Genomic DNA, 27,136 nt, shown 5'->3' with positions numbered 1-27,136 from the left:
TGCGATATTCGAAAAAGTCGCAAATTGGAGTTATTACGAGGGACAGGGCGAGTTTAAAATCCAGGGCGTCTTTGAACTTTATTATCTCTCTCTTTCCTTCCCACTCACGCCTGTTCGTTGAGGGAGGATGAACTGAAATCCGGTTTGATTGCAACGCAAAGAGAACGTTTTTAAGAGGGTATTCTTTGTTTCTGGAGAAAAAAATAATTGGAGATCGGATTTCCCGCAGCTCAAACAATTTGAAAAAATGGCAAACTTTTCTTCTATTTTTTGTTTCTTATTAGTGCAACACAGGCGCGCTTATACGCGCACGCTGTTATTATTTTTATTTTAACAGTGTTGTGTCAGTGAACACAACCTGTCACCGCGATGACAGCTAGTATAATACGTTTTACAACCATATAAAAATAACGCATTAAAATCAAACTCGAAAAATAGTGAGAGCGAGGAGTAACAAACCAACACGTGATTAAAGTCACGTGACAAGGAAAAGAGTAAAAAAGAGAATATTGTACATATTATATATAATATTCTATATCTATATATAATACATACACACATGTATATACCCTGATAGGAAAACATTTACAAAATTATGTGACAAAATCTTACACAAAATTGTAATTTGCAATTATATAAATATACTTAAGAAAATAGATGTAAAAACATTGATCTTTTATAAAATATTTGTAGTTGTTTCCAAAATTACTTTTCAAATACTATTTCGGCAAAAGAATAACGATATGACGAATCATCTTAACAGTATATTTTGCAAACTTAATTTCAAAAAGAAATTGTCTAATTGAGAAAAAAATTTCAGCTATATATATGATGTTTAAAATATGTAACAATATAATTGCACACATATGAAGAAATCAACTTAATTCATATTCATACTTATGGAAATGCATATTGACTTTTTCGCAATTTTTGACAAATATTATTAATAAAATTGTATTTCGACAAAACTGTTGCGTTATGGCGAATCATCTTAGTGCAATAATTTCAGAATCGTCGTTATTCATGATGCCATTTTTGTGTAATATTTTCACAATTTGCCTATTAGGGTATATATATACAATAATCACGTGACCGAAGTCAAAAACCCCGCCGCGGTCACCCGGCCAGGGTCAGTGACCCCGCCAAGGCCGCGCGGCCGAGGTCAGTGACATTACTGTAGTATGTATATAATACATATAATACAATATAAAATATAATATTATAAATATATAATAAATTATATGTATAATATGTATTATTTAATATTATATATAATATAAATTACAGTCACGTTATTTTCACGTGTTGTTTTTCTACTTTTTCCTGTCGTGACTTTACTTTAGTTACGTTTTTAATTTTCTCTACGTATACGATGAACTGTCAAAATCGCTTTTCTGTTAGATCGCTTTTTTTATATAGGATATATTGATCTGATTAAAAAACAATCTTTCAAATATGATGTTTATCGTCTTTCGCAGATATTTCGCGAGCAAAATCAACGCGCTCGCTAAGTTTTAAGAAGAATAAAATTATGAACGTCGGAAGCATAACAACGTTTCATCCTTTTGCGTGTCACAGGAATGTATAAGTTTACACAAAGAGAACTTCCTGTGAATTATTTCCGCAACGTTTTCTCCGGCGCATTATAAAAGTTTCTCTTTTTCCACGACAGCAAAGAAAATTGGAAGCGCGCAGTAAAGTTCGAAGCGGGTCGTTCGGAATAATCCAAGATGTCGCGAAGAATTGAAAAAAAAAAAAAAAAAAAAAAAAAAACTGTAGTAAATCGTGACAATTTTGCGAAACTTTACCGGTCACACGGTTGTTTTAACGGCATCTCGATGATCGTCGATGAAAGAGAGGAAGAAGAGAGAAGCGTAATATTTTCCGGTGATATAAGCTGGTTTCTCGAGTATTATTTTCCCTCTTTCTTTTTCTTTTTTTTTTTCTCTCTCTCTCTCTCTCTCTCTCTCTCCTTTCTCTCGTGGGACAATCTTTATATTATTCGAATGCGCACAGCAGACTACTTAAGTCACGCAGCGTTATCAGGCAATGGAAAAATGTCCGTCTTTCCGCGCGGAGAGAAGAAAAAAGAATGAGACCATCAGAATAAAAGAAAGAGATAGAGAGAGAGAGAGAGAGAGACTTTCATTGCTGAAATTATAAAAGTTTCTGATAAGTTTACTCGTCCCGTACCTTTCACGTAGCATCCACTCGTTCGTAAATATCAACCGCGTGCTCTCCCGTGCGCTGTCTCGCGGTCGCGACACTTTTTAAAACGTCACTGCACCCGGCATGTCGGTTATCGACATTTCTTTCATGTTAAATCCGAAATAAATAGCGTGACTGCAACGAGATAGTAGGATGCACACACCGCGAAGCGCGGTCTATACACTCCAACGCAGCCGTTGCTGCGAGCCCATATGGGCTTAAATTCTCGCGCAACGCGGGAAATTGGCAGCTTCCTACGTGACCGTATCCTATTAACAGAATAATCGTGTGTACCCGTTTCTGTCATTCTGCAAGTCAGAGCTGCGTAAATAAGTGAGCAGTCACGGGTGAATTATCAAGGTACATGTAACCTCGGTTAACGTCAGAGTAACGGGCCCCGGCTTAACGTTTGAAGCCGCTATTACCATTCCGGCATTTAAATTAAGCAAGAGAGAGCGGTAGCGGAATGTTAACAGTGGCTTTTCTCCTCTCTCTCTCTCTCTCTCTCTCTCTTTCTCCTTCTCTTCTTTCTCTTCCTCTCTTTCTCTCTCACAGTCGAACACCATAAAATATCGACGATGTTATTTTTACAAAATTAATCGTGGTGCAACGTCGTAAATAATGGAAGATAACATAAATTTTGAACAAGTTGTTCTCGTCGTGTCGGTAAAAATATAATGTCGTTATTCACCTCGAAACATTAATAAATGAGATATTAATTGCGTCATAATTTTTACATAATGTTTACAATTTACACGCTCGAAAATTCTAACGCGTCAATACACTCCTCCCGAGCCGAGTACCGCAAGCTCGAAACACGTTGCAAAAGCGACAAGATTAATGCACCTCAGCAAGTATAGGCGGTTTTTGTGGCTTTTCACCTATTCCTCCAGGTATGCTTCGGCACTCTAAAAGTGTAGAAATATATATATATATACATACTGTACGCGGTGAGAACTCGGGGGCGCGCAGCAAATGCACTTGACTAAGAAACGGAGGACTAAAACTTGAAGTTACGAAATGATTAATCAGCTGTTTTGTATCATAAAATGTTTTTGCGAGAAGAAAACTACACGCGATATGAAAAAATACCGCCGTTGTTTTTGGAAGTTTGTTTATTTTATTAAAATAATTCCCGAATATGTTAACATTGTTAATTAACAATCATTTTGCAAATATGTTGGAAAGTTAACACATTTGGAAAATTTACAAAGATAATACTTTAATGCACGCTTGCCATAAAACCGCTTGTTTATGCTAATAAGTAAAACATTACGCATTGCGTCGTCATAATCCGTCAATATGCGTACACTTGCATATTTACATTCGTTTTGTGAAGAAATTCGTTTAATTTGGCGATAAATTTCGATGCGAAAAGCGTGCGAACTGAAAATCGAAAATTGTTATCATCATAAATTACACGAAATTTACTCTTTCCCCCGAGGTATTTGTTTTCTGACGTGATTATCGTTTAAATCTTAACGATGCGCGGAACACGGTCGCAATTACGGGCAACAATCGAGTTTGCGTCGCATTGTTTTAAATGTACGTCCGAGAACGCGAAGTGCGAAAACACCACTTGTGTTCCCCGACGTAACACAGAACGCGCGCGCGAACAACCGCTGTCTTTACTTCCAATATGCTCTTCGTATCAGCCGCGGATAAGCAAACGTACAAACAATGCGGCGGTGTCTATGTTATACCGAATGCTTGCAAATGGATTTATGTCGGCCGCGGGACGGGAATATAACTCGCTATTCTCACCCGCACGTGAGATAGCGTATAGACGGAGGGGTCGGAAGTGTGAACCAATATACTTCCCGATTCTGAACTCGAATAGACATGGAAATATGGTCACTTCGGCGAAGTACGTAAGAATAAGCGATGAGCAAAATTCTTTGCGCGTAGAAAAAAAACTTGCGGATAGACTTAATCCATCTCTCTCTCTCTCTCTCTCTCTTTGTCCCAGAGCGCTTTACAAATAAAGCATCAATCAATCAATCAATCAATCAATCTCTCTCTCTCTCTACGAAGATTTTTTCGTTTTCTTTCTCGTTTCTCTCCGCGCGCGTTCGGGATTATTATTTCTAATAATGATAATCAAACCCACGCGATCGATTGCAGAAACCAATTAAGAGGACAACGAACAATTTGAATGCGCGTCGATTCCCTTCTAAATTGTTCGTTCCAGTTAGCATCAATTTGTTTCTATCTCTCTTGTTTTTTTTTTTTTCTCAAACATCATCACACGCAAACCACATGCGCGCGACGGCAGCAACATGTTTCCGCGAGATATCCCCCGCGGTGCGTATTCACATTGTGTACGTGATGGCGTTACACGTGTGGCGCACCGACGCGTAGACGTAATTAACGTGCGTCAAGCGCGGGACGAAAAAAAAAAAAAAAATACGCGGACACTTCCGCGCACCGGTCACTTCCGGCGCGCTTACCATTTATTTCAGCGCACATCGGCGCATTTTTGATCCGACGGCGGCCTCTCTCGTCGACATCGACGCTGACGAGATATCGCGCGGTGGAAAATTTATCGATTCCCCGCCCCGACTCGGCAATACCCGGTCGCTGACAGTTGAAAAAAATTCAGTCCGTCAAATCAGTGCTAAAATTCTCGGCAGTTGCAGGAATTGACTGATAGAAGACAATTGACGATACTTCAGGAAAATAATTTGACAGCGTGCGTTTTATAGAATCCGAGAGAAAGAGAGAGAGAGAAAGAGCGCAAATTTACGTTGTTAAAAATAACTGTCGGGAGCACCGGCGAGCGAAAACTGTTGCGCTTCAGAACGCTGCCCTTCGCGCGCAAATTGTGTTAAGAATTTTACGCCGTTTCATAAAATACGTAACAAAAATTTGCTGCACGATCAAAATAAATTTTTCGTTATGGTGATATACAAACTCTATATAGAGAAAAGTAATATAACAAATTTTTAAGCTGAAAACGAGATTTAAATTTGTCAGTAATACGGCTTTTGTGTGTTATTTTTAAACAAATCGAGAACTCGCGAAAAACACACAGAAAAACCCTATTGTTATTTGTCCGATCTTCTATACAGATGTATGTATTTGTACAAAAAAGAAGAGCTTTTTCATTTATAAGAGTGTTTTTCCCATAAAAAAGTAAAAGGATTCTGCGAAAACAATTGGAAATTATTTTCCTTTAGATCGGTTGATTTTTCCGTTCCCCGATGTGGACTGTATTAAATTTTTAACCGAAAATACCAACCGAATTCATTCGAATTCTCAATGCGGACGCGATATCAATTGTTTTATAGCTTTCCCTGTAGCAGTAAACTCCGAGTTCGTGCACTTGGCGTCTCTATCGAACCCCTCGCCGCAAGGAATTACGAGTGGGAGAGATCAAGCACGCGGGAGACGTATCACTTTTCAAGTGATACGGTCACGCATATATCAGCCCGCGTCATAACACTCGAGGAATCCGCACATTTGAGTCGACGTAAAGACGAGCAACATTTCAAGTCAGAGAATATTAATAGATGTTTAGACACACGAGACACGTTGAAGAAACTGTTTTCGATCCGATAAGGAAATACCAGAAGTTAGAATGTCGAAAATTATATAACGATTAAAATAGATATCTAAAATTCGTTTTAATGAAATTAGGAGATAGAAAAACACATTTAATATTTCAGGAACGTTTTGATCACATTTATTCGATCATCATCTTCAGCCAATCTGAATAAACGACTTCTGAATCTATTTCAATGATTAATGTTGTTATTTTGAAACTTGTTTTTGAGAATTGAAAATCATTCAACGACACAAAATAGAATCAGAAAACCGAAACTCTCTTTTGTAAAAAGAAAATTATTTCTACCGAAAATCGGAAGCGGAGTTTATGAATCGCACGTTATGTGAATCCCCGGAATCAAATGTGTTTTTTGAAAGAACGGCGCGCGTTGAACGAATATTTCAAAAAATCTCGGAGTCGAAATATAAAGTAAAAACAAAGAGACATAAATCAAATAAATTGCGCGTCGGTAGACCGCGAACGGTAATTAATGCGAAAAATTTCGCCGGCTGCATCCGGAAATGTAGGCCGTCGGCAATGAATTCACTCGCGCGTGATGTGTGTGCGTGTGTGTGTGTGTGTGTGTTGCGCGCGCGCTTGCGCGTACGTGCGAGAGAGCTTTTTCCGGACACAGAGGAAAAATAAATTTAACGGGAATCAGACGCACACGTGATATAACGAACGTGATGAATTCGTATATACCGTATGCGTCGTCGTTAAAACGGCAGTTACACCGATGTTGCGCACGACAAGAGATTTTATCCTATTCTTCGATCTCTTTGTGCGCGCTCGGGTTCTATTTATCGTCTCGTCGTCGTTTTACGATTCTTCGAGATATTGTTATCGTCACCGGTCGGAGACAACGCTATTTACATAAAAATGCAATTTCCGACGCGTTCCACGCGTTTATATTTAAATAGTGGAGATACAAAACTTGGGAAAATTTATGTGGCTAAGCATAACATGCATTTTCATGAAAGCGCAAAGTTAACATACCACTCGCTTCCTTTATGGAAGCTGAAAATTTTGCTCGGGAACTGTGCGGATCACGGAAGTGCATAAAAAACAAAACGAAAATTACACCGGTCGATTTCGAATGAGCAAAACTTACGGGCGTTACAACTCTTCATTGTTGTTTGTTTTAACGGTGGAGAGAGAGAGACTCGCAAAAAAAAAAACTCTCATGAATAAATTGATTCGGAATTCGGGTTTAATACGAGTGTTTCTGTTGCAGGCAGGTTTACACGGACTAACCGGACATATCGAGTTTAACGACGGGAAGAGAAACAATTTCAAACTGGACCTTCTGAAGCTGAAGAAGGAAGAGCTCGTCAAAGTCGGCGAATGGAAATCCGGATCCGGCATTAACGTCACAGATATGGACGCCTTTTACGAGACCACAGCGACCAACATTACCCTCGTAGTGATGACGAGAGAGGTAAATAACATCTTGCAGCCGAAATTAGCGCTAGCGACCCTCAACGCCGTTAGAATTAATCATTAGACGGGGGGTACATAGCGCGAACATTGATTACACGGTGATGTGAAAGCCGGTTCTAAACGGGGCCCCCCGGCTAAATTTGTTATGTCGCGCGGAGATGAAGTATTCAACGTTTTAAGCCACTCGACACAACGTGCGCAAGCCCGTGTGCATGAATTCAGAAATAATTTCTAGCGACCGTGCGTGAAAGAGAACGGAAAATTAAAATTCTTTTGACTTGCTGCCAGTTTATAAATATTGAACTGAAACTCGTCGTTTGAACTACGAATTATGTAAATGCTAATCTTCAAAATTGGTCGCGCGTAATAACACATAGATGGCAAGGAAACTTTAACGCGTTTCAAATTACTTTATACGCGTAAAAAAAGAACACGAGAGATGGTAAAAAGAACATGAGAACAAAACTTAATACGATGTTACTTCGTCATTTCGATAAAAATAAAAGAATTTGGAAGGTGATTTGTGAGGGCGTTTATGTGTGAAAAGCCGTCGGGTAGAGTCGTATCAAAGGAAAAATCCTGATCGAAGGGAATCCTTTTTATGGTCATCGTATTCTCGGAAAAATGAAAGATTCATGATGGACGTTGGGGAAAAAGAAATGTTTGAGCGACAAGCGATCAGAATGCCATATATTCGCACAGAACTCGCTCGCGTTCGTGTTCCCGCACCTTTGATATGACTTGTTCGCGCGGAAATAAGGACTTTTAAGGGTTGCCCTTCTCCGTCACGGATGAGCTTCACACACACGATTCCGCGATCTATCAACGCAATCCAATCTTCCGCAGGAAAGACCTTACGTCATGGTAAAGGAAGACAAGAATTTGACTGGCAACGCGAGGTTCGAGGGCTTCTGCATCGATTTGCTCAAGTGGATCGCCAATCAGGTCGGCTTTCAGTACGCGATCAAATTGGTGCCCGATCACATGTACGGGGTATATGATCCCGAGACGAAGGAGTGGAATGGAATCGTGCGCGAGCTTATGGAGAAGGTAAGTTGGATATATAAATCTTGTTTCTTTTTCTGATTTGATAATTTAAGTAGATAAAGAAATATAATACGTAAATACTAAAAATAACAAGCTTGTATAACAATGAGTAAAAAAACAAATTAACAAATAGGTCAAGAACTGAGCCAATTTAAATGTATAATGAAAGATCGAATACAGTTTACGAGCGCGCGGATGACGTCCCGGCTTCTGACGATTTAATGTTGGAAAGAAACAAATAACGGAGATAGAAAATAAACTTATAAAGCAGAGTATTATGTAAACACAATTTCGATTTTAACATATATATAAACTGAGTTAGGTCAAGAATTTTTTCACGCCTTCTACGCTGTTAACGACGTTGTGCAAAAAAAAAAAAGAAAGAAATTTGAGAAATGTCGCGAAAAAAAAATTTAATCGGGATACACGCGATTAATTAAATATGTGCAGCCTTGTGTAAACTCGATATAGTAATATATCATAAAAAAGACAGATAAGAGAGAGAAAGAGAGAGAGATGTAGAAAACATATATTTAATGTGTGTTAACTTCCTCTTCGCAGAAATTAATTTAAAGCCGAAGGGTTAAGATATTGCTTGGGAGAATAACTTCCCAACGCGGCGTGCTATATTGAGAGAAACATTGAGAAGAAGAGGTGAAGGGGAGGGAGGGAGAGAAAATGGAAACCACACGGTCTAAGAGGTTGATTTTGCAGTTAAAGCAAAGCGAATTTCCACAGGCGCAATAAATCCGTCCCATGTGAAATTTAATTACATATGTATGTAGGGGGATGATACAGGAATTATCCGGATGAAGCGTTTTTGCCCGCGCGGTCGATATTTCTCGATTCATAGATCAACTCGCGCACAGATGCCGTTCCTCTGCTGTTATTTGAATTGGTAAAATGGCGCGGTTATTAAAAATCAAAGTTTGATGTATGCGCGTGTTCGAGCGTCTTTGCGAATTTAATTTACGTCGCCGTCGATCTATTACGATCCGCATAATCGCAAGCGGGCGCGAGCACACGCGTCACTCTCCGTATCCACCATCGCGCAAATTAAAACCCGCGCGAGTAATTATTGCGCTATGTTAAACTCATTAAACTATATTGCGAAAACAATATTTGCAATCGAGCGAAAAAAAGTGAAAATTGTTTCACCGATAGCGCGTGCTTACTCTTCACCGCCGTATAATTAAACTCGGCTTCAGCATGTAATTTTTAGCAAAATATTCGGAACACTTATTATGTATTAATTATGATGGTAACAAGATGTGAAAGTGATACACAGTAAAAAAAAATAAAATGTTAATTTTAATTTGAGAGGACGTGCAAAAAATGGTCAAAGTAACTCATTCGTCGTGTGCCATTTATTGACAAACTAGTAACGTTAAATAATTGACATTTATATTTGTTATTTTGAGTAATGTAAAAATAAAATAACATATAAAATAATTCAAAAACTACATGGGAAAATAGTCACAATAATTCATAAGAAATGTACTTCAAAAAAAAACAATTACATTACTAATTTGTCAATAAATGACACACGACGAATGAGGTATTTTTTAACCATTTTTACACGTCCCAGGAAGGAAATCCACTCGAATTAAAATTAAAAAATTTTTTTGTTTACTGTGTACAAGATCGCGTTTAAATATCGTATACTCAGAACACGCATAGATCGCAACGTTTATTATTATTATTTCGTAATGTTTACCATTTTTCGATTACAAATTTCATTTGCGATGTACTGTTGATATTGATAAACAATTTATTAATACATCGTTAAATTTTTCATCGTCGTACGCACGGACGAAAATATAAGTTAAATATTTTAACATTCGTCTTTCCGCTTTGAAAGTAGAGATCGATGAAAAATTGTCAAACAAGAGTAAGAGTCGATGTTTTTCTCAAAAACGACAATTTTCTTTAAAATTTGATCATAAATCTAACTTTTCCACGTTTGTACATATCAAACGGAAAGTAAATGTTTTCTTTCCGTTACCGGGAGAATAGTTCTCTCTCTCTCTCTCTCTCTCTCTTTTTCTCTTTCTACTGTTTTCACATATGCGACCGCGTCCGTGCATCAGCAAAGAAAGAGGAAGATATGTATACGCGCGCGTACATATATACCCAAGTTGAACTCTTCAGAGAAAAACCGAAAACATTACGGGGATCACGCTAATGCGTACGGAAAAAGAAAACCTCTGAAAAGAAAGAGGTTCTTATTCGGATGTCGAGTTTCATCGCTGCGAATCGTTAAAACGCGCGCGGGAGCGCGCAATATATGTGATGGAAAGAAGAAATGTGCGCGAGCACAAAAAAAAAAACGAAAATTGCAATCCCAATAAAACGCGCGGGTCTCGTTTTTTTTAATATTCTTGCTTTGCAAAAATGTTATTAGCGTAGAAGCGAATGGAGGGGGGGGAGGTGATAGCGTTAGTGAGAATACGGCCAATATTGATGATCTCTCCCCCGTGTCTAATTCAAACGTTGTATGATACGTCAAGGCGCGCGAGGTAATAACAAATTTAAGAGAAAAATATTCCATTAGCTGTATGTACAGTCGGTGTAAAAACGAATTTTTGCAATAACATTTTCTCATCAATCGTTCGCAAAGAGAATGAATGCAAACAATGATGATTTAAACATTCGGCTGCAAGAGACAGTTTTTTCATACGTGAAATAAGATTGTGCGACGCACGTTTTTTTTTTTTTTTGCATTCTTTTGAATTTTAATTTGGATTTAATTTTTTATTCTTTTATCAACGATAAAGCGTTCTTTATTTTTATTCAAATTCATTTTTATTCGTTTGCTCGCTGACGTGATGATGTTTTACACGTGTGCATTTATCAGCAATGCCTTTGATGACATATTGTAGTATTTTATTGATTACGTGACATATAAATTATTCAGTTCTTTTTCTAAACTTATTTTTAATTCACGTTTAACAATTGCACCATTATTTTCTAATAAAAATTAAATTAACGCAAATAATGTAGAGATAAATTTTTCAATACCAGACATTTGATTGTGTGTATCGCATTAAAGCGCGTTATTATTTTCGTAATGCAATAGCGTATGTAATATTACGTTACACGCGATTAATAAGTCATCGGTTTCAAATCGTTTTTAGATTTTTTCTGGGAGTTTTTTTTTTTAACTCATGCAAGAATGTACGTTTTGCGAGAGTGAGATGTTTCTGCTGTGTTTCAAAGCATTTTAAAATATACATTTTCATACACAAGCACGCGAGATACGTGTGTAAAACGTTATTTGTACGACTCGCATTAACGTGGGAGCGCGTTTTGAAAAGAAAGCCTCAAAAGATAAACGCATATTTCGCGAAATTTGCAGCTCGACTTGTCGGCGCGCGTTCGTTGAATACCGAAGATCAGCGGTTTATAAAACATGCAAAGCAATCTCCGCCTCTCGCGAAAGAGGAATGACGCGTTAACCTGGAAACCTGCGAAACCGTAGGCGGACGTTCTAAAACGGAGGATGACGCGCGGAGCGATGCTTCATAGCTCGGCGACGATCGTTCGTTCATGAAGAATGCATTCGCTATCTCGCAAGGTAAACCTTCTTTTGCGAAGCTGAAGAACGACGAAGATTTATCAGTAATTTGTGACGCTCTCATTCGCGATTTCTTTACGCCTCGAGGAGCAAGATATCCGAAGATGTGTCCACGTGATTGTTTATTTTTCTCTGACTTTTTGTGTTTCCGATGACGCTCGCCTCGTTCGGAGAAGAAACAAATGGTGGGAATCGCTTTGATTTTCTCTCTGATAAAAAAATAACGTTAATTCGCGGGCAATGTTAATTCGCTATTGCTTCTCTCAGATAACACAGACCCCGCCGCGCAGAGAGGTTTTTATACGACTTCACCCTACCGAGGAGGAAAGTAAATTTAATTCGTTCAATTCTCTTGGATGTTGTATTTTTTCTTTTTTTTGTTCCAGAGAGCGGATCTAGCGGTTGCTTCCATGACGATTAATTACGCTAGAGAAAGCGTAATAGACTTCACAAAGCCGTTTATGAACCTCGGGATTGGAATTTTATTTAAGGTGAGTTACCCGCGCTCCGCGGGGTTCTTCGTATTTCTTTCATCTGTGCCTGCATGCAATTATCTGTTTTGTTTAAAATAAAGTATACGTGTGATTTCTCTGTGCGCGCGTGTGAGAGAGAGAAAGAGTGAGTGTGTCTGTGGAGCTCCTATTTCTTAATTACATTTACTCGTTGCGTGTTGCGTAAACGTAAATTGTACATAAAAGCGACTCCGTACAGGCGTTTCGTATCGTTATTATCGCGCGCCATAGAGAAAGCAGACTGGATAATGAACATGAACATAACGTAGACGACGTCTTTGTCACGCGACGTTTGTCGGAAGCGAAGCGTGTTGTGTTTGTATAATTAACAATAACTTCAATCACATCTTTTAATTATGATGAAATGTATACCTATCGCATCTCTCGTCTTGTACCAAGTCGTGGATTTTCTCTTTCTTTTGTCTCAACAAAAGTTCGCGAGGAAAGGTTACGTTTTAAAAAAAAAAAAAAAAAAAAAAAAAAAAAAAAAAAAAACGTCTGAGAGATCACGCTTGTGCGTTTGTCGTCGTCGTCGTCGTCGTCGTCCTCGTCGTTGTCGTCGTTGGTGTCGTCGTCGGCTCGGAACGTCGCGGCGCGCGCGTTTCCGTCGCGTCGCATCGCGCCCGCCACGAGACGGGATCCGTTTTAATTAAAATCGTAGCGTGACGTAATTTAGGTGCCGTCCAGTCAGCCGACGCGGCTCTTCTCCTTCATGAATCCGCTGGCGGTCGAGATCTGGCTGTACGTGCTCGCCGCCTACATGCTCGTGAGCTTCACCCTCTTCGTGATGGCGCGGTTCAGCCCGTACGAGTGGAACAATCCGCATCCGTGTCTGGCCGAGAGCGACGTGGTCGAGAATCAGTTTAGCGTCAGCAACAGCTTCTGGTTCATCACCGGCACCTTCCTCAGGCAGGGCAGCGGGCTCAACCCCAAGGTACACTCAACGAGGTGCTCCGCCATTGGAACTACATATATTATTTCTTCCGCCATCCTCACTTTTCATCCTCTTCCATTCCTCTTCTTGATCGTTTTCGCCGGGACCGCGTCTCGTCTCTGACGTGTGTTCGTTCTTCTCACGTTCGCCACGCACGAACATCACACGAACTCCCGTCATTCACAAAGCGAGCGCGCGCATATATAAATCCATCATCTCTCGCCGGAGAGCAAACAGCACGTGTATGTTTACACAACGATTCGTTTACTCCTGTTTATTTTGCGGGTCATATATTTGCAATATTACAGAGAGAAAGAGAGAGAGAGCGAAGAAGAGCTGCAGCTGAGAGAGGAGAAAGAGAGAGAGAGAGAAAGAGAGAGAATCTAGCGTGAGGAATAATATTATGCGCGCGGAAAACAATTTTGTATAAAAATATTTCAGTTCTATTTCCATTTTTCAAATTATCTTATTTCCCAATCTCCACGATGGGGAAGCAAAAAATCGGAATACGTGACTGCTAATTGCAGCTACTTTCAAAAAAAAAAAAATACGTTTGAATAGAAATTACGGTTTTCAAGAAAATAAGTAGCGTGCTCGGTCGAAATTAGATCACTTAGAATCCATTATTGGCCGTTCTTTCTTATATCTGTACAAAAGAAAAAATTTCCCAAGAATTTCGTGTCTTAAAATCTCCCAATCTCAATTGCCTCTCGCGGGAGTTTAGCGCGATAAAAAAATAAAGCACAGCACACACACTTATTGCATTCGCGCCCGGCGGAGTAGTGCGCCGCCATTGTGTTCCGCCCGACGCGCTCGGAGAATAATACGCTCCCCGTAATTCCATCGAAATAAAGAATCGTCTCTTTCGAGCCATTTGAGGAACTGGATATTGTGTAGAAATGGCCGGCGCGAGAGAGTTATATAAGCTTCTCGCACCTCCGAATCATTTTTCAGCACGACTCTCGACGATTGAAGTTGCAACTCGTAGCGAAACCGTGCAACACACACACACACGTGTGCACATATGTGTACGTGATTTATCGCTCGTCGTGCATCGCTTGCGATGTTATCGACATCGAAATGTAATCGAGGTCAATTAGGTCGGTTCTCATGGTCTATCTCTCTCTAAGTAACATCGGAAACAAATTGTCATTGCTTCAGGTGTCCAAGCGCACGCCAACGCGGCTCTTCTCGTTCATGAATCCCCTCGCCGTGGAGATCTGGTTGTCCTTGTTGGGCGCTTACGTGATGGTCTCCCTGACAATATGGATAGTGGCAAGACTGTCGCCCAACGAGTGGGTGGAGCCGTCTCCCTGTCCGAGCTGCAAATGTCCTTTGCAGGTAGGGCGCCCCCGCCGCGTGGTGCAAAACGATCGATTGAGTTCAACGAAAAATAATTCTCATTCTCCAATTCGTGAATGTTAATAAATGATGCAAAAACCGAATCTTAAAACAGTCGAATTAATAAATCACGGCTAATATTTGCGCTGAATTAATTAATGAGAAAACGACGGTTTATATAACCGTCTCGCTAATTTTCATAATTTCGCTGCGCAAATTTTGTTTTAACATTTGAAACATAAGAAATGCGGCTAATTACAGTACATTTTTCATGACGTTGTGTGTATTTCAAAAAGCGCGTTAAATTTTATATGCAAAAAACATGTATATAAACATAAAAATTGAGAGAGAAGCATTTTACACAACAAAATGACAAACTGGAGTAACACAAATGTTCTTTTTTCTTTTTTACTTTAAATTTTTCTACAATATTAACTTGAAAAAAAATAAAAATAAAAAGGAAACTATAAATTAATTATAAATAGGAAACTATAGATTTTTTTGCGCTAATTATTTTCTGAAATTGCACCACTTGGCGGGGGACTGTCATCAGGGTAGTCACGTGAGCGTCTTAGACCCGGACAGCGACGACATACCGCTGCTAAGAACCGTCAACGAGTTCAGCCTGGCCAACAGCTTTTGGTTTACGGTCGGCACGCTAATGCAACAGGGCAGCGACCTCAACCCCAAGGTAAACGTGCCACCATAGAAAGAGAGAGAGTCAAAAGTGCCCTTTCGGAAAAATAAATGTTTTTTTCATTAACAAATGTGCGCAAAGTCGCGCGCGAGAACACACTCACTCGACGGAAAATAATCTCGTTAAATCACCAAAAATTCACGCCGCGTGAAAATAGATCCGCGATTCAAAAGACCAGTTTTGTAGAATTTTTTTTACGACGGAACTTAAAAAAAAAAAAAAAAGAAAAAAGGGTAATTTTATGCGCGCAGGTATATATAAGGGTCCGCGTTTCTCTGAAGGTTTCGTGCCCGATTAAATGACACGTTAGTGAGAGAAAAGTGATGAAATATTTTATCGTAGAGAGAGAGAGAGAGAGAGAGAGAGAGAGCTCCGTCCAAATTTTGGATCAAAAGCGTAAAATGAAACGGCGGGGACATTCCGGTACCGTAAAATCCTGCGTCGTTCCTTAATATTATGCTCTCACTCAAACGCGAATCCCTTGAAGTTTTTACGATATATTTCGGATAAAAGTTTCTTTTTATGAGGAAACGTACCGAGTTGCTCGACGTATTAAGCGAGCCTTCGGTATCTGTGTGCTTCGAACAAATATCTCACGTACGCGATCGCGTTAATAACAAAATTTACAAAATTACATAAGTTTGCGAATTCTTTATTATTATTAATAATCACACGAAAACCAACAAGAGAGAGAACATTTTGTTATTATTATTATTATTCTCTATTTTTCCGCGATATTAACTTCACCTCTTGTAGCGCATCGGAGGAAAATTGATCCCTAGATTTTAGTCGCAAAATAATGTTTGGCGTAACGAGCGCTCACGTTTTTTTTGCCGGTCTGCGCTTTTTCTTTGTGTCCTGCATTTGTGCCGCGCAAAAACCGTTTTCACGCGAAGCAGGTTTCCTTCTTCTCTTAATAGCTACCAGGTATATACGCTTGAAAATTACTTGCTCTGTTCAAGAACGTACGGAGAGAGAGAGAGAGAGAGAGAGAAAAAAAAAAAGAGCAAAAGAGAGAGAAGTGGGAGAAGAAACTTTATTAGCAGCGATATCTCGGGAATATCTCGCGGAAAATGAAAGATACGGCAATCGGTAGCTTCGGGAGCAATTTGTCTTGGTACCTGCCGGAGAACATAAACGCGATTTGTTTTACATCCTCTCAAATGACAAATTCATTTTTTTTTTTCTACGTCAACTCTTTTATCGTTTAAATTGTGTGCGCGTCTCTTGATTACTTCTTCGCTTGAATATTGAGTTTTTTTTTCTTATGCACGATGTGATAATATTTTCATGAATACGAATAGATACGAAGGCACGTTAATGATGCTCTCAGTCACGGATGAATAGGGCGCAATTGGTTTTCAATAAGTGGTGCACAATATTGTATTGTATAGACTTCCGTCAATTGCGAAAAATAAAAAATAAAAATAAAAAAACAAACAATTATATTTGCAAAGAATATGAACTGGGACGGCGCCGGTATTGCGAACAATGGAAACATTTGAAGTAAACAAAAGTGTCCGTTATTATTATTCGCAGTAGTACTTTTGTTATTTTAAGTCGCACGCGTACTTACGAAGATTACAAAAAGAAATAGAGCAAGTGAACGCGTCGAGATTTCGTTCTCGAAGTCTCGCTCATCCGCGCTCACGCGCGTTTTTCCAAAAACGTGCGCGCACAAATGTTTAAAACATACGGACAACAACATATTGGATATCGAGTACGTAATAATCGAACGTGTCAATAAATTCAATTGCGAATAACTCGATAGATATAGCAGTTTCGATAATGAACAATTTTAGTCGGATTTGCATTAGCGAACATTGAAAATCATTTTCATCATTGAAAATAGAATGAAAATAGAATGTGTTACAAACAAGAGAGATTTCCTAAATTTAATTAGTTGTTAATTAGAGAGAGATAATCCGCGAAACACATGTGTCAGCCCTGCATGCACATATAAGTCAACCGCTTTTTTAATTTGTGTTACGTCCATTTCCTTAATGGTTTCTAGCATTTGTCTCATTTGTCTTCTGTTATCACAACAATTTGTTCATTTGTTCCGATTTATGTAAAATTGCTTAGTGTGCGAAAATATTTCAGTTGCCGCAAAATATTTTCCCGTTACTCTGAATAATTTTATTTCAAAATTACTTGTGAATTATAACATACTAATTATTGCACGTGTTAATTATTGTTCTCAGCAGTCGACGAGAGAAATTATATTAATGCTTGATATCAATTTGCACCGAACGCTAATTGCTGCTTTTGCTTGCAGCAACGCTAAACACGCAGCAATATTTCTTTGATCGTTTATTGAAGTTTGTGCTGTTTCGCGATGAAACAATACTATTCGATTAGTGAATCAAGAAAGGTGGTTCTTATTTGCAATTGATTTGTGTTCATTATATTTTAGTAGCGATTTACTCGCGCAAGAATCGTGCAAAAATAATAAAATATATAAGATCATCTGCCGCATAATAAATCCGCGTGAATATAAATAACGCGAAATAATTATTTATTTTAACGCGAGAGATATTAAACTACATTTTTAAACGAATTAGATATTTAATCAATTTTAATTATGTACGCGCGCGTGCGCGCACACACATGACGAGCATAATAAATACGCAATCAAATAGAGGAAACGCGCATATTTGATTAAACAACATTAATTTCGATGTGCATAATAAAATTTGGCCATTATCTGTGGCCAACGTTTCCGCTTATCACATCGCTAAATCATTAGGACATAAAGTCAACTCATCTGAACTTATAAATCATCACGAGAGAGATACATATACATGTGGCATCTTGTTTTTGCGGAATATACGCGGCTTTTCACGTTTTATTTCCACGTTTGTGACGCGGCGCGAAGTTTTATGGCGCGTTTCGCTTTCAAAAGTAAAAAAAAAAAACGAAAAATGAACAGTGAGAATATTGTTGATTGAGACGCAAACTGAAAACATAAAAAGTACACGCGCGACGTGTATTAAAGTAAACAGTTTAAGTCTTGTATGTATTATTATATATTATGTATTATATATTATAATATATTATGTATTATGTATTATATATATATACATATATTACCTACAGATAAAAAATATATAGGTAGAAGATAAAAACAAATCTCAAATGCGATACAGCTAGAGAGCTAGAATATCTCATATGTATGTGAACACACAAATATTTATGGTATCTATATTACACACCATGTTAATTGGACTCTGGTGGCACGTATGTACATGCGGGGTTGTCGTTACGACTGTCTCGAGTGTCAGTAAACTGTGTTTCATGTCAACCAGACGCGACGGTGTTATCAAGAGTCGCGCATGAAGGCTCACAGGAAGGGATATGTATTGTAATATTGCAAATAGCGAGTGCTCTACATATTCTCCGTGTTTGTTTTTTTTTATTTTTTATTTTGTTGTTGTTTTTTTTTTTTTCATTTCTTTCCGGTGTTGCGCGCAGATGTACGCGCGCATAAAATATCATCCAGATTTCGACGCCATGTACTGTGCGAATTAAGTACGTGAAATATCGCGTGTACATGGGCGCACGGAAAATATTTCTCGTCGAAAACGACGTGTAATAAGCGATCGCATTGTTTTCGGAAGAACCATAATCGAGAGAGCTGCAAAACACACACACGGATATTATATATTCGGCGGAACGCATTAAGCGCGTTCATTATACGCGTTCCCGGCTACGCTGATTTACCGTCAAAAACTGTTCCGTGGAATATTATCGAAATTAAAATTGCTAGGTTGTCTTCGAGTTGTGTTAGCACAGATCCGACTCTGTGGCGCGCACAGTATTTGCAATTCGCAAACAACATGAGGAGAAAAAAAATTGTCGATTTGACGTGCGCGAGTGGTTTCACGGATATCGAAATATTATATCTATATATATCGTGTCAGCGAATCTTAAGACCCCCGATGCAGCATTTTTCCGATTTCCAGTCTAGCATTGCTCGCTCTAGGGGGTTGCGTTCTCTCTCGAGTGATCTTCCTAAGATCCTTCAAGATAGAAACGTACGCGTCTCGTAGTAAAGTAGCGCTGAAAAATATTTACGTTGAATCGATCGAAAAACATTTGCGTTGAACGTTGAAACAAAATGTTACGGAAATGTTATCTAAAATAATCCGCGAACATATCTGTGCGATTTTTTTTTTTAAATTACATTAAATTACACTAATTGGTTTCTTCTTCGGCGAACAAATTAATATAAATTAATCGAAACGTAAATAATATTAATAATATTAATAATATTAATAATAATATTAATAAATTAATGTGAAAAAACGGTAATGAATAAAATTAATATAATGTGAAATATAAAATAAATACCTACGTGATTTTCAAAGCGCATTAAAGCGTGCGAAATGGAATATGAGTTGTTAATCAACGTTCCGGAGATGCCGAATTTAAAATATCCGTGTAACAATTGCGGCAGAGCTGAATGAAAAAAAAAAATTCAGTATATTGTTTCAGCAAGTGTTTTTTTTTTTTTATTCGAGTTAAAGACACGGTGTTAATCCTCGTTATCAGGCCACTAGCACGAGAATAGTAGGCGGTATATGGTGGTTCTTCACGCTGATCATTATCTCGTCTTACACCGCAAATCTGGCCGCCTTTCTGACGGTCGAGAGAATGATCACGCCGATAGAGAACGCCGCCGATCTCGCGGAACAAACCGAGATATCCTACGGCACGCTGGCGGGCGGGAGCACGATGACGTTTTTCAGAGTAAGTAGAAAAAAAATCACTATTTCACATTTGACATTTGAAACTCATTATTGATGTGAACTCGCAACGCATTTTGAATGCTGTTTCTCTGCAAAAATTTCTCATTACGTACGTCATAATGGTTTTGCGTTTTTTTGAACACATCTCGGCGAGAGGAAGGCGGGAGAATGGAAATAAATGTAAAATATATATATATATATATATATTCTAAATAATTTTTAAATATATGTATATAAATTCTATATAATTTAGAATATATATATATATTTATTTATATAATTTGTAGAAATAAAAGTCGATTAATATCAAGTTTGATAACGACAATAAAAACAAAAAAATGGTCGTAATGGACAGAGCAAAATGTGTCAGGTTAAATCTGTGAAAAACATAATAAAGTTTTGGAAAAATATGTGCGTGCGTAAAAATATAAATAACATATTGAAGCATTTGTTTTGCGCTGAAATGCAAAAAGACAGACATATTGCCACTAAATCTGCTAGAAACTCGCAAAAGTGAAGGGACGTATGTATAAAGATATACTTTTGTAAATATCGTACGTATAATATTGTTATATATATAAACAAACATATATATATATATATATAACGATATTAAATGCTCGCCACATGTTCCATCGAGAAACTGCGAGCGGTTATATTTGCATTTAAACAAAAATATCGCTCTCATAAATTTCGCGTGTTATATTGCGAACTCCGAGCCGAGGGTAAATTAGCGAGCGAAATAATGAGCAAAAAACTTTCTCAATTTATATCTTCGAAATTGGCAACGAGAGAAAGAGAGAGGAGAGAGGCGATCGTTTCATTCGTTGAAAGCGTTTAATTTAAGATCTGAATGAAAAACGTCAATGCAATTTTTTTTTATTGATGACGCGCGCGTTTTATTTATTGTTTATTTAAAAAATTAAAATGTTTTCGATTATAAATTTTTTTGATGAAACTTTAAAAGCTCGAAATTTATTTCAAAAGCGTTGCCAAATAAAATTTGAAGAACTATTTAGGCAATTTCGGAATTGAACGCTTTAATCTCGCTTTAATCTCGCAGGATTCGAAAATTGGCATCTATCAAAAGATGTGGAGGTTCATGGAATCAAAGGGTCCATCCGTATTCGTTCAGTCGTACGAAGAAGGAATAAAGAGGGTTCTGGAAGGTGACTACGCGTTTTTAATGGAATCGACCATGCTTGATTACGCCGTGCAACGTGATTGCAATCTGACGCAAATTGGGGGTCTGCTTGACAGCAAGGGATACGGAATCGCTACTCCGAAAGGTAAACGCAATTAAAGATACGTAACACGTAAAGAAATTTATAATTTAAAGATAATTCTCGAGTGTAAATTTAATAACAAAAGAAATTTTTGAAACAGGTTCCGTGTTTAATTACTCGACTTTGTTAACCGGCGGAAAATGCACAACAAAAAAGAGCTGTTTTTTTTTTTTCTACATATAAAATATCTTGATAACTAACACATCGCGCGCGAAAGAAATTTCTTATTTCCGGTCGTGAACGAGACACGCAAATCGACGGGAATTTTTTAAGACTCGTCGTATATTTGAAACGCGCGTTATATTTGTCGCGCGTTTTCAACATGTGCGATGTAAAATGTAACGAATAAAAAAAGAGATAGATGTATGCTCACGAGTCACGAGAAGGAAATTGCGAAACTCTTGACCGGCCTAACGAAGGCTTTTTATATGCAGGCTCGCCCTGGAGGGATAAAATATCTCTCGCTATTCTGGAGCTACAGGAAAAAGGTGTAATACAGATTCTCTACGATAAATGGTGGAAGAACACGGGCGATGTGTGCAACAGAGACGACAAGAATAAGGAGAGCAAGGCTAACGCTCTCGGGGTTGAAAATATTGGTGAGTCTAAATTATCTGTTTTTTTATCGGTTGAAATTGCATAGTTAAAACCGCACGGACGCGAAATCCGTAAGTTGCGCGACAGATATAATAAAATTAAAGAAATTTATCTCTTATCACTTATTCGCTTACATTATTGTTATTATTATTAAAAAATATTTTTTTAAGTTATTTCGCAAATTAATTGCCGGTAAATCACGTAGGGCCGGTTGTTTCCATCTTTCGATAAAATCTCAGCTTACTCGACAGGTTATTATCTATAGAATAGGAACTTGACTGGGCGCATCTCCCACTGTTTTTTCTACATATTTATCTGTTAGATACGACTTACATGATAGTGCCGTCTAATTTTATTTTTTGGTTTCTGGTCGTTTACCAAATATATAAATTTTACCAACACGTGAAACAATGCAAATTAAAGTTTTAACCATTATAGATAAATCACCCGATACTTTATCTGAAAGTGGAACAACCGGCTCGTAATCTTCGAAAAGATATCATAGCCCAATAGAATTAAACAAAAAAAAATGAAATTTCTGCGAAAAAATTAGTAACAAGCTGAATTTTTGCACGGATCTTTATTTGATCGTTTCAAACAATGTGTCTCAAAAGTCTCCATCGATACAATCCCTGCGTAAAATTTTATAGAGGGTCAAAGGTAAAAAAAAACAATTTTTCGCGAATATCTCGAATTCTATCTCAAAATCTTAATTTTACTGGGCTCCCAGTTGCAAGAGTGAAGTACTTCACTCAGTGATTGCGCACATAAACGCGGTGCGTATCGTAGGGATTGCGGATTGATATTAATCTCCAACACGAAGTTAAAATCGCAAATTTGATTACACATTCAGTCCTTTCATAACCGTTGCGCAATGACTGCTCAATCAATTATCGTTATCGGGTTCATTAAAGTTGTCAATATATGCACGCGCGATATGGAAACTCCCGTGTATATTTCGTGTTTTATCAATAACAAAACAGATTTGCGCGATATGGGGGATGTTAAATCACAGACCCTCTCCCTGTCTGTTGTGTAACTCAGTCGCAGCTGCGGTTAATCTCATCGACGGCGGGGAGGAAGGACATGCGCGCAAAAGAGTCGCGCGTTCAGTAGTCATAACTTTCGCGTGTCCGACACGCCTGTTTTAAGTTTCCAGTCATTTCGACGATGAGATTTTGCGTTTATTTCACGAGAGAGAGAGTAGCAACGCTGAAAAGTCACGCACACGTGTCTCGTTGTTTTTTTTTCTTTTTTTTTTTGATACTAGAAATAAAAATAAAATAAAACAAAGAGTAGAAAATATAAGCGCAAACAGGAAATATTTGCGAAAGGAAAAACCCTTCGAGAAGAAGGAGAATAAAAACAAGAACTTCTTGTTGGTCCCACTCGAGCACTCGATTGTTTTCAGATGTGTGCGGTACACAAAAAAAGAGAACAGTTTTAGTCAATCAAAAGAACGTTTAATCAATTGCGCGCGAGCGAATTCAGAGGGAGCAGAGTTCGGGAGCGAAGAAAAGAAGAGATTTTCACAGACGCGGCGGAATCGCGCGCGAAGTTCGCGGACGAATTTTTCTTGGGTCTTCTTCGGAAACCACTTGCAATTTTTATGGAAGTCACAGCAAGTTTCCCCCTCCGGTTTCTTTTTTCTCCGTTCTCGCGCGCTTTAGTCCGCTTTTCTCCTTCTTTGTTTTTTCTCTTCCTCCCTCTCCCCCTATCCCTCGTCTTCTTCCTCACGAAGAAACTCTGCCGGCTACACTACCGCATTCACTCCGCTTCCCCTTTCCTTCGCGCCGTTTCTTTCTGGCCGCCGTAGCCTGTAACTTGGATAAGTACCCATTTTGCCGACGGTGTAAATGTACTCGACGAGACAGAAAGAGAAAAGGAGCCGAATCCCCGTCCCGGTGCGGCGCGAAAATCTCGCGAAATTACAGTTGAATCGCTAATCCCACTTTTCTCTCTCTGATGTCTTGATTATTTGCCGTGGAAAATGAACGGCTGACCTCTCTATCGTGCCATTTTATAAGAATAAGCAATCCCACCGGCCGAGGGAAAAAGCTCTTTTAATAATTTCAAAGCGATTGAGACAGAAATGTACAATATAAATTGGCTTCCTCTCTTTCTTTAAAGCTTTGAAGATTTTTCGAGATAAATCTTATCTTAGAGAATATAAGCTGTGTTCCCCCCGTGTCTGTGAAAGCCCGTGAATTTCGCTTTATTAAAGCGACATTTTTCACGCGATTCTGCAAAAATTCATTTTCTCTCGTTTCTTTCAATAACAATTTTTAAAATATCAATAGAGCGTCGCATAATGGTTTTTTTTTTTTTTTTTTATTTTGAACTTAATGTTGCCGTTTGTTGCGCACCGACTTTTTGATGACAAATAAAAATAGAGAGAGAAAGAGATGAGAAAACGGGAATGAAATTACCACGAACGCAAAGTTTTATCGACTATGTACTCGCTGTAACTTGTGTTTGTATATTTTCGCTTTGACTTTTGTTTTCCTTTGCGAAAAAATAGAAATAAAACGACACTGAGGATCTTCGTCAAAGTTCGAAAAGTAGAATCGAGGTAAACAGAAGACAACCACGTGAAATTAAAAAAAATTGAAGAGGGCGACATATATTTTCTCATCCTTGTATAAAAATTGCATTTATTTTTCCTCGACGTAAAATTAATCAATCACGTCGTAGAGAGAAGCTCAAAGATGATAACGACATTTGTTCAAATTCACTTAAGGCCCTTGTGCTCTCTCTCTCTCTCTCTCTCTCCCGCTCGTTCTTCTGTCCCCGAACAGATTTCCGCGAATCTTCGGATCAGCCGTCAGTCTCTTCGGGAGAATGATTGAGTCCTAGATAATTCCCAGTTCGCGCGTCAAGCGCTTCTCCCCGGAGACTTGAAACTTGAGTCGCGCGAGCAGCGGAACTTTCGACCCGCGAAACTTGAATCGGTCGGGTCGAGAGCGATGTCGCGTCGCGCGATCTTTTCGCCGGGTTTTCGAGACACGGTTTTGATATCGGGTTCCCGCGAAATAGGCGCGAGGCCGTCGTGGCGGCGCCTCCTTCCTCCTCCTCCCCCCCTCGTGCGAGAAACTTTCGTCCTTCCGGCGAGACGTCCGGACGTCTGTCGTCATAAATCACAACGGTGTAGTTATGCAAATCTTACCCTCGCATCCTCCCACGTGGATTCCGGCTCAGTTGTCTCGCCGTCAACGATAAGTGGACACTTTTTAGCTCGCTCAAAAAGAGAAGCGCCTTCGCGCGCCCTACATTACTCCGTTCACCCTATTCTTTCGCCTCCGCGGCTTGAAATATATACAGCCGAAAGTTTTCCCCGCGGGGATAAAAAAAAAAAAAACCGCTCTCACGTCGACGTATAAGAGAAATAATACATTCAACGAAGTTTCACCTGCTTTTGACTTTTCCGCGCGCATGCAGTGCCGTATTTCATTTCAAATTGGAAACGGAAATAGTTTGCGATTGTATAATTATATTTACGCGGGAACGCGTGAAGAAAAATCGAGCGAAAACCTTGTAGTATTATTTTAAAAACGTTGTTGAAAAAAAAAAAAGAAAAAAAACTGGCTAACACACACTCGACTTGTCTCTTTCAATCGAAGCTATGCGTGATAGAACCTAAAAAAAATTCGGCGAACTTCGCGCGTCGTAATTTTGATCGGCGAGGAAGATATACGAATCTCAACCCCCCTGATCACGGGAATATCGATAAACTTCGGACGACGGACGAAGTTTTTCCAAAGTGTGTTTACTAACGAAAGCGCTTTTTATCCCGAACTTTTAGTCGATAAGACTCGATATTTTACATCGATCTGCTCATTAAATATAACCCGAAAGAGAGCAAATAAATTGGTTAAGCTAGAAAAAGACGGACGGAAAAACCAATCCGAGTTGCGGAAATTAAATGTTTTTTTTCGTTCGGTTTTTCGAACAAACTCGTTCAAATTTTTATCGGTATTAATACTTTTTTTTTTGCATTCGCGTACTGTTTTTTATTTCGTTTTTTTTTCAAACGTGACTTTAGATAAACGTCTTCTCAAAACATCAAGCGTAAATACTCCACCCAAGTCCACCGGTTTCGCTCACGATTCTCACATCGCAATAAATACAAAGACTCCCCGCTATTTATCAGTATATACGTTTTACCACGCACGCCCCATTCGCCCGTTCGTTATTCGCGGATACTCCGTCGCAAAGTTTTCCCACGGGAGGGGGGATGCAGCGGCCAAAAAGTGCAGCGCGATCGATCTGTATGGGGGAGAAAGAAAGAGAGAGAGAGAGAGAGAGAGAGAGAGAGAGAGAGAGGAAGATATCGCGCTTTTCGCTTAGATATTGCGCGCACGATTTTCCGCGACCGACACTGTGAACTTTTTTTCTTTCGTCGTACTTTTTTTCGTCTTCTTCTTCTTCTTCTTCTTCTTCTTCTCTTCTTCTTCTTTTCTTCTCTTTGCTTTCCGACAAACTAGCGCCACAAAGGCGGATGAAGTAGCACGAAGGGAATCCGAGGTGGAGGACAAACACGCCCCCGTCGTCGTCGTACTTCGTGGCTGCCAGCGGCGCGCGGCGTAGCGCGCGTCTCCCTCGGTGAAATTAGAGGAGAAACGAAGGAGCCAGACCCGCCGGCATTAAAATAATGAGCTTCCGGTTTTGTCATTCCAGGCGGTGTCTTCGTCGTGCTGCTCTGCGGTCTGGCGCTCGCGATCGTGGTGGCGATCCTCGAGTTCTGCTGGAACTCCAAGAAGAACGTTCAGTCGGACAGGGTAAGCTAGACAACGAACTAGGAACGGCCGACCAGAAAGACGGTTACAAAGATTTTTCTACACGCTTTTTACGTGAACGTGCTGCATGAGTTGTACTTTCTCTTTGTTGAGCGAGGCCGTTTGCCGGCGTCTCGGTCTTTCGAGACTCGTTGGTTGTTTTTTCTTCTTTTTTTTTCCTCGCACAAAGTTTCGACGAAATGTTTCCCCGCATGCGTTATTGTCTGTTCTTTCTTCCTTTTTTTTTTTTTTTTTTTTTTGAAAGGTGCAATATTGTGCAGGAAGTCGAATTTCGCGTATAAATTGGGGTATTTCAAATCTTTGTTCCTATAGATGTTTAAATATGTTTGTTGCATTTTTGTTGAACGTTCGCGCGCGTTGTTTTTTCTTCACGTCACGCAAATTTCAGGAGTCGCGAATCGAA

At 39.0% G+C, this 27,136-nt stretch overlaps 1 protein-coding gene across 4 annotated transcripts in view; it reads left to right on the top strand.

Moving 5' to 3' along the window:
* Positions 1-27,136, top strand: part of LOC109859317 (glutamate receptor ionotropic, kainate 1) — a 137,135-nt gene that overhangs the window by 105,970 nt on the left and 4,029 nt on the right. For all 4 annotated transcript variants that reach the window (XM_020437465.1, XM_020437455.1, XM_020437446.1 and 1 more), the window contains 8 exons: positions 6,990-7,193; positions 8,042-8,245; positions 12,206-12,310; positions 13,008-13,265; positions 19,858-20,055; positions 21,118-21,343; positions 21,775-21,939; positions 26,615-26,715. In XM_020437465.1, the coding sequence (XP_020293054.1) occupies positions 6,990-7,193; positions 8,042-8,245; positions 12,206-12,310; positions 13,008-13,265; positions 19,858-20,055; positions 21,118-21,343; positions 21,775-21,939; positions 26,615-26,715 (1,461 nt within the window). The remainder of the gene's footprint in view (positions 1-6,989; positions 7,194-8,041; positions 8,246-12,205; positions 12,311-13,007; positions 13,266-19,857; positions 20,056-21,117; positions 21,344-21,774; positions 21,940-26,614; positions 26,716-27,136) is intronic.

The sequence above is a fragment of the Pseudomyrmex gracilis genome, unplaced genomic scaffold (genome assembly GCF_002006095.1).
Source record: "Pseudomyrmex gracilis isolate BER0280 unplaced genomic scaffold, ASM200609v1 scaffold_7, whole genome shotgun sequence".
In the NCBI taxonomy this organism is placed as follows: domain Eukaryota; kingdom Metazoa; phylum Arthropoda; class Insecta; order Hymenoptera; family Formicidae; genus Pseudomyrmex; species Pseudomyrmex gracilis.
Note: the sequence above shows the minus strand (reverse complement) of the source record. Positions and strands in the feature narration are given on the sequence as shown.